The 9180-nt window shown below is 37.7% G+C and overlaps 1 protein-coding gene across 1 annotated transcript; it reads right to left on the bottom strand.

Moving 5' to 3' along the window:
• Window positions 1-730: 730 nt before the first annotated feature.
• Window positions 731-6738, bottom strand: GJD4 (gap junction protein delta 4). The gene is made up of 2 exons (XM_063924855.1): window positions 6483-6738; window positions 731-2940 (listed from the first exon to the last, which is right to left on the bottom strand). Exons 1-2 carry the CDS (start codon window positions 6544-6546, stop codon window positions 1910-1912), a joined length of 1095 nt encoding a protein of 364 aa, XP_063780925.1. The 5' UTR covers window positions 6547-6738; the 3' UTR covers window positions 731-1909.
• Between the last annotated feature and the right edge of the window lie 2442 nt (window positions 6739-9180).

The following is a 9180-nucleotide window of genomic DNA, read 5'->3' as shown; positions in this document are numbered from 1 at the left end:
GAATCAGATTCTATTTATCATTTATCTAGCACCATCTAGAAGATAATAGCTAGAATCTGATTGGTTGCTATGGTTAATATCTCCACTTTTAAAAACAGACACTTTAGTAAATATAACCTAAGACACGCTCACTACCATTAGTCATAACAGAAAAAGAGTTACAATTGAAATTGAATTGCCCATTAATTACGAATTCTTTAATGATTGGCCCCTCATTAACCAGTGGGCATTTATTGCTTATCACTTTTTTCTCTTTTGGCACTAAACACATATACACAGTCATTGTGTCTCTGCTGTCCCCACCCACGTCTGCCATACACCTCTCTGCTACCTCCAACTGGTTCCCTGTTTCAGATCTCCGACAGTGCTCACATTGGGCGTACTATCAAGCTTGTCCTAGCTGAGCTGTCTACTAATTAGCAGATTGATGTGGTCATAAACCTTCTCAATAGAGTTGAGGCAGATGCAAAACTCCAAGTAAACTGATCCTGGCTGGTTTATTCCCATAAGCATATTTATTAGCAGTTGAGTTACAGACAAGAATTACTGCTTGCCTATGACTTATAGATTTGACTATTGTTTCAGGTTTAGAGTCTACTGATTAATCAAGATGTTCCAGAGTCCCTGCATTCTTGTGAACGTTACCTATATTGTACATTAGAAAACAAGAATTAGCAAAGCTGTTACATTAGCTGGATTGTATAATAAAACTGATTGTTGCTAAAAATGAGATCATCTCATGGGTGCACATTGGATCTTACATGCATGGTGTGCACACCTGCCTTTTTTAAAAACAAATCACACACACTTTGCGCCGCCACCACTGACTGCAAATACCACTTCCAAATATTTAAATATATATATATATATATCTATATTTATTTATTACAGTTGTATACAGTTAAACAAATCAATGGTTACAGTTCAATAGATCTACAGTAAGAAGGTCTACAATAAATAGGTTGATACCATATGGTCGACGGTGAAAAGATCGACATGGACACAAGGTCGACATGGTCATTAAGTCGATCTATGAAAGGCCGACACTGGAAAAGGTCGACAGGTACAAAATGTCGACATGGAAAATGGTTAACACAGAAAAAGGTCGACACATTGTTTTTGCAATTTCGCCGTTTAAGCAAATGGACCCCCCCAAATTGGTGCACCACATCCCCGCGCATGGCTCGCTTCGCTCCCCATGCTTCAGGCACGGTACCTCACTGTGCTGGGCAGTGGGCACAGGTTACTATTACCATTCGTAGTCTACATGGATGGTAAAGTATGAAAAAGTTATAAAATGAAAATAGCAAAACTCATGTCAACCATATGTTTGTCGACCATTGCCATGTCGGCTATTTGAACCTGTTGACCTTTTGTACCTGTCGGCCATAAGCACTGTTGAATTTTCATAGGTCAACCTTTTGACCATGTCGACTTTGACCATTTGGTGTCGACTTACAGACTGTCTAACTAGACACTGTAGATCTATAGACCGCATTCCCAAATCACCTATATGCAAGAAAAAACATGCAAATTGCTAAACCCTATAGTAAAAAAAAAAAAACATGTCAATTTAAATTCCCTGTTGTTTAGAGTTGTAGTCATATAGATGGATGACAAATACTGTACATAAAATAAAGGGATCTTCTTATCTCCATTCTCCCACCTGGAGATAACCAACGCTCCTAGACTGGTTGTTCCTTGATCAATAAGAGATAAATTGCAGAAGATCAGCTGAATTGTTTGTCACATTATGTCTCATAATTTAATGACATGGGGATATCTTTTTTCTTTTTCTTATGCTGTATATTCTACTTCATCACACATAAACAGACAAGAGTGCAAAGGATAAAACACAAATATTATTTGCATATTAAGAAAACCAATGAACAATTAATATACGTATGTTTTAAACCCACTCAGATTTCAGATTTTTGGGTGATGATTTTTTTTGTGCTTGCGGTGAATCCACCAGATTACAATTGCTGCCATTCTCTTTCTTACACTTTGGTTGCCTGTGAGTGAGCAGATGATGCTCATTTCCACTTGATGTCACGCCAACTTGCCAGGAACAAGTTTTATTGCTGTTTGCATTCACATTAGACTTTCCCATATCTTGATGGGAGCCTTCAGTTTGAAATGAAGCAGTTTCTCCTTCATAGGAAGGGACAGAATGTGAATCGCCTTTGTTTTGCTCATCTGTTTTCTCAAGGCTCCGAGTAGGACAATCGGGATACATAGCCATTTGATCTGGGGTCACAGCTAGCTTTGTATGAGGATGTGAATCAGAACAGCAACCACCTTTGAGAGAATCATTTTCAAGAAGCAGCAGTTGTTTTTTAATCTTCCGTGAATGTCGTCTTCTATGACATACATAAATCAAGTCCACCAAACTCAGAATCAGAGACACGACTTCAGATCCCCAGATAAAAATCATCATAAGGGATTTTTCGGTGGGTCTGGAGATGTAGCAGTCAACATTGCTGGTGCAAGGAGACTGAGAACAGTTGAACCTACTTGGAACTAAAATTCCAAAAAGGAAGTATTGCCCAACACCAAAGCCAACTTCTAATAAAGTTCTCAGCACCACATGAACAAAGTATGCTCCAGAAAAATTGAGTATTTCCATTTGTAAGCCTGCTCCATGATAGGTAGAGGAGTTACTTTTTCTGCAGTGATCATTTGCATTGGTCATATATACCATTATTTTGTGCAAGACATAGACACTGAACAGGGCATAGGGTAAAAAGACCATCACAGTCTGAATAAGCCAGTATCTCATATGGGACATGGGGGAGAAGATATCATAGCACACATTGGAGCACCCTGGCTGTAACGTATTGCAGATGAATCGCTCCTGTTCATCCTGATAGAGTGGGTAACCAGCAAGGATAACCATAACCATTCTTAGCAGGATCATTAAGGTCAGCCAGATCTTTCCTGAAATACAAAGATAGACAATGTGGATGTCGTCTTTAATGATAGACAGTGAAAGTCAAGTGATTAAATGACTATTATTTCTTTTTAGAGGATTTTTTTTATTTTTTTCAGTTTAAAATTAATTAGAGGCTTTAGTTTTATAGTTTTGTATGCCAACCTCAGGGGCCCCCTCAACTTTGGACTATGTGATGTAAACATTTTTAATACACCTTGTTTCTTCAAAAGACTCCGAGTGCCGCAGCATCAATTCTCTCTCTCTCTCTCTCTCTCTCTCTATATATATATATATATATATATATATATATATATATATATATATATTATAGTGCAATGGAATTCACTGGGCAATAGAAGAAACTGTTAATAAATATATATATTTATTTATTTATACAGATATATAAATATGTATAACTCTCTTTTCTCCCACACACCCTATAGTCTGTCTCTCCCCAATGATTCCATGCTGCATTCCCAGCTCCCCCACTCCATCCTAAAGCCCTCTATCCCCTCACGAATCCACTCTTAGCTCGGACAGAGACTCATTTGCGAACACCACACAGCAGGAACCATGCGGCCCTCACACTCCACCAGAAGAGGCAGGGCACTGGAATCCTGGTCAGCAGAGCTTAACTTGGAAGAGCGGGTGCACACTCGCGCCGCACAGTGTGATAGGCTCACAGCTTTATTTAGACAAGATGGTTTACATCCCTGCTGGGCGCTACGTGGCACATTCTTGGGGCCACTCTGTTCCTTGGGGCCCGGTACAGGTGTCCCCTTTGATCCCCCCCCCCCCCCCCCCCCCGTCGCCGGCCCTGGCCAACCTGTAACCTTTTTCCATATGGAGTTCCGTATATTCTTATCCAATACAGGGCATTCCTTTTGTGTTACACAAATATTTGGTAAATAATGGTACCAAGCTCTATAGAAAACTGCATAATTCTCCCATATTTAACACACAAATAAGCACAGTGCCATCAAGTTCTGCACTGCTTCATGTTACTCATTAGTTATCACATTCCTGTCTCTTCTTATGTTACGTCACAGAAAATTATTACCAGCTCAGACTCCTTCTATTGTACCATTATTTATATAACATTTATTTAATAATTCTGCTTTGTGCAATGTCCACTCAAAGTGGATTTGGCTAAAAAACTAGCAAGATAGAACTCTTTATATGAGATACGAGGGCTAAAGACAGGAGAGTACTACACTAGTATAAATAGGTGTATATTGCAATAAATAATGTATATTGCATGACTTGCAGCCATGAGGACACGCATGCATTTTGCATGTATCCAACTTAGTGATTAGAGAGGTGGAATGGAGGACAGAAGGGGATTTATTCAGTAAGGGCAAGTTCATGCAAATGGCTCCTTTGCAGACCAGCAGTTATCCGCATATTCACCTGTTTTGAGGCATCTCTTTTGCGCCTGCTACAGCAGGACAGGAAAATGGTGACTTGTAAACTAGGAACATTTTTGGCCACTGTGGAATGTGGCAAGATGTTTACGGGTCTGCATACAGATGGGTCTGCATACATACGGATCTGCATTCAGACGGGTCTGCATACATATGTGTCTGCATGAACAGAAATACTATTTTTTGAATGCACTGTTTTTGAAGCATTTTATGCAGAACACTGCTTCAGCCCCACAGTATCTATCCATACAGGGCCAGATTAGCAATGGAGCAGATGGAGCTACAGCTCCAGGCCTCCTCTAAAAATAGGCCCACCATCATAAGTATTAAAAGTGTATTTCTACTGTTCTCACAAAATTCTGCACATTTCTGTTTTTATGTATTTAAGGAGACAGTGAGTCTGACAGTGTAGGATGTGTACACACACTCACATGGCTCTGGACACACTCACACAGCACTTGTCACAGGTCATCCCCTACTCAGTATAGGTCTTTGAAAGTTTTCAGCTCCAGGCCTGTATCCATGCATATGTAAGTGATTATTGAGTACACACTTGTACACTTAAATCACACGTACATTCTCATCCTCTTCTTTGTAATACAATAAATAAAACCTAATTTATTTTTCTTGCACGCCAATGGCAAGCAAGCAAATATATGCATGAATTTACTACCCTAATATCTCACAGGTGTTATTATGTGATGATTAAAACTGATTAAATGATAGTTAAGACACCTAGGTTTCTATTTTTACTGTGGGGAGCTTGGCCCCATATAGCTAAACCAACTTTAGATGGCATTAGCCATAGTAGCCTACAAGGGTCCGATATCCCTGCAAGACCATATTGATATATTCCCCTTAAAAAATATTTTTAATTTCTTTGACAAAAATGCAGGGAATGATACATCAGCCCCAAAGAAACATGCCAGCTCTCTGCAACATGTACTGAGCAACTTTTTTTAATGTGTAGCTAGAGCTCTGAAATTAAGGAGGATGGTCTGCCCGGTCAATCTAATCATTTATCACTATGAAGCAAGAAAGACTAAACCAGCATGCATTACTGACCAAAAAAAGGCATGGCAAATATTAAAACGTTAGCTTTACATACTTGATACATCATATAAAGTTCTCTTTGGCAATAAACATCGCCTGTTTCAATTTATACCTGTGATAGTGCTAAATTATGTGATCAGTCAAAACTAGGAAAACCTCTTTAAGGACAGCTAAGGTAATAGAGCATACCCTTCTATACAACATATGCCCATATTATACTGGTTCAGTCCCACTATATTGAGGTTCATGCTGTAATGTAGACACTTGCAATATGTTTCAAGCAAAAGCAGATGAACAGAGAAGAGTGGAGGGACTTTACAGTATGTGATATACAAAGGTTATTCTTGAGAATAAATGAATTGAAATATAAATAGGTAAACTACAATGATTTGTCTGCTATCAGTATGCTATATGATTCTGTTAAAATATTTAACTTGCTTTAAATCTAGCAATAATTTTTGCTCTATTACATATTATATTATTATACCATATAAAGCTGGAAATTGTATTTTTATATATAACAACATTCCCTGAATTCAGATGAATTACAGTTTGAAGAGTTAATATTAGGTGAGTGCTGAATTTGTATGATTGAGATAGATAGATAGATAGATAGATAGATAGATAGATAGATAGATAGATAGATAGATAGATAGATAGATAGATAGATAGATAGATACAATAAAATACCAGATTTGTTACTGTGACAATAATCAGCATAACATCAGGTCACTATAGGAATAAGTTAGTTTTACTAAATTCTGGTATTGTACATGTCTTTCTGCTGCTAGCATCATAATGTATAGCAAATAAGACAGATAAAAGTAAAACATTATATATATATATATATATATATATATATATATATATATATATATATACACAATATACATGTATGTACATAGAGATCAAAGATAAAATTATAAAATCATTTGATAAAAGAAAGAATACTCTATTTTTTCTTCTTCTTTGCAACAGAAATTAAAAACATGAACATCTTTCAATTACTCATTACAATTAACTATTACAAATCATTAGTAGAAAAACATAATAATATTTTCCATACTTACCAATTACAGTAACATTGTAGTTAAAGGTGATAATCACATATCCCACTGAATCGAAATACTCCATAAGTTCAGACTTCCACCACCTACCAATGATTTTTCAATTTGCAGTATAAATAGAGAGAATAATATTCTTATGCTCAATAAAACCTATCCAGAGCACCATAAACTTAAAAAGAAAAAAGTTCAGGAAAGATGCACTTATTTCATTCCGATGCGGAGCCTCACATGAAAGCTTGGCTCCTCTTACCTCTGTGGCTAGTCTATGCTGACAACTGCTACAGGACAAAAGACATGGAGAGTCACCCCAGTCATTGTGGCTATTCTTACCACCCAAGAGCATTCCAGTATCTGAAAATTGCTGAAATATTTGTCGGAAAAAGAGATCACAACACAGAATGACACACGTCTATAAATTCCCCATGGGATACATATCAGACACTTTGCTGAAAGAGCCCTGAGTATCACGGGAGTCACACTTCCTGCAGTCATTGTTGGCCTATACTAATGCCCATTTTGAAAGTTAAAAAATGTCACGTTATATATGGTATTTTTTTTTTACTTGTATGCAAATCTGGATATAGATAAACAGTACACACCATTACTAGGTATATAATGAGGTTATTCTAAGTATTGATATTGTAAATTGTGTTGTGGTATAAGTGTGTTATTAAGGGGGAGAATCATCAATGCTTGACGAGAGATTAATTGAAGAGATGTAAAGTGCTAACCAATCTGCTTCTGTCATTTTACAGGCTGTGATTGAAAAGTGACAGTTAGGAGCTGATTGTTACTTTAGCTCTCTCCACTTTATCACTCTCCAAGCTTTGACCAATCTCCCCCTAAGTGTAAGCAATTAACTATTTCCAAAGTATGAGAACATTTTGCTCCTGCTATTGCACAGTTGGTCGTTGGGTCGACCCAACTTAGGTCGACACTCATTAGGTCGACCACTGAAGGTCGACATTGCCCTTAGGTTGACGTGCATTAGGTCGACATGTACTAGGTCAACAGGTCAAAAGGTTGACGTGATTTTTTTGACTGTTTTTGGTGTCGTTTTCCCCGTAAAGTGACGGGGAACCCAAATTAGTGCACCATGTCCCCTCGCATGGCTCGCTTCGCTCAGATTACCATTCCAATCGTAGTCCACCTGGATCGTTAAGTATGAAAAAATCCCAAAAATGAAAACAAAAATTAAAAATTCATGTCGACCTTTTGACCTGTCAACCTAGTACATGTTGACCTAATGGCCACGTCGACATAATGCATGTCAACCTAAGGGCAATGTCGACCACCAGTGGTCGACCTAATGAGTGTCGACCTAAGTTGTGTCAACCTAACGACCGTATCCCATTTTCCTGATTGCATTAACTTGGACTCAATTAACTTTTTTTACACATAAATTACTTAAGATACTGTAATTGGGGGAAAAGAGGAGATAAACTAAAACAAATTATTATTAGCGATCCAGACATATCTAGTTCTAGTGCTAACTACAAAGAAATTTTATTAATGTAATTTTCAAAGGGTGTTTTATTTTCTATATATATATATATATATATATATATATAAAAAGTTAGGAGAGCAGCTATATAGTCGATCCATAGTCTCCTGACATTTTTAGCTGTGGTTGCATTCCACTAATAGAAAAGAATGCACTTCCATCCTTTCTTGCTGTTTAACACCATGCACCTGTTTTGGACATTTTAAACATAATCTGAGGAGAATGTTTCACATTGACTCGGTCCCACCAAGCCGGTCTGTAGCCACCACACCACATTCCTCAACTGCACTGATCCTGCATAAAATAAACGCAAGAAAAATATTATACATATATAATAAAGAGAAAAAATATTTGATGGTGTTTCAATTGTCAGCTATAGCTGCTTTAAATGTATTTAACATTTAATCATACTTTACAGATTTCAAGAATGTTTTGATTCATGTAAAATGATTATCATTCTAACACAGCTACAGCTATATTTCCATTAACATTACTTTCAGTGTACTGTATATAAGGCTTTCAAAATGTCTTTATAATATAATCTGCAGCTTTGCAATGTACTTTTCGATGCATGATGGAAATTCTCTTAATTCGTTTAAGTAAAAGAAAAATCTTACACATAACAGGACTGCAGACTGCGGGTCTATGGTAAATGCAAATAAGTGAATGTCTCAGAGAATGAGACACCATCCCATACATTTGTATTACTACTACAGCCAGGACTAGGAGTCTTTTAGGCATTATCCAGAAGAGGGTCTTAGTTATTTCTGTGAATACAATTTGTATTTGGTTCTTCCCCTGCAGATGGGTGGTCTTCAGTATGCCGACTGTTGGGATTCCGGCGCCAGTATACTGTGCGCCGGAATCCCAACAGTCGGCATACTGAAGACCACCCAACAGCCGGCATGCCGACACTTTTTCTCCCTTGTGGGGGTCCACGACCCCCTGGAGGGAGAATAAACCCCTGCCCGCAGCGTGGCGAGCCCGCAAGGGGCTCATTTGCACTCGCCAGGCTGTCGGTATGTGTGTATATGTAACATAATATGGGTATTGATTCCTGTGCTCGCGTACTTTTTCCTGAATTTGGCATCTTTATTTGGTAGTAGTGTACTAACTACTTAAGGTTAGTATTTTTGCTGCACAGGAATTGGTATAAAGTAGCAGATTAAGCATAATGATGTAAGGTATGAAGCATGG

The sequence above is a fragment of the Pseudophryne corroboree genome, chromosome 5 (assembly GCF_028390025.1).
Source record: "Pseudophryne corroboree isolate aPseCor3 chromosome 5, aPseCor3.hap2, whole genome shotgun sequence".
Lineage (NCBI taxonomy): Eukaryota > Metazoa > Chordata > Amphibia > Anura > Myobatrachidae > Pseudophryne > Pseudophryne corroboree.
This window is presented reverse-complemented; position numbering and strand designations above follow the sequence as displayed.

Coding starts and splice junctions, on each gene's coding strand:
- GJD4 (XM_063924855.1), bottom strand. CDS start 6,546: ATGGAGTATTTCGATTCAGTGGGATATGTGATTATCACCTTTAACTAC. Junction 2,941..6,482: donor CTACAATGTTACTGTAATTG/GTAAGTATGGAA, acceptor TTTGTATTTCAG/GAAAGATCTGGCTGACCTTA.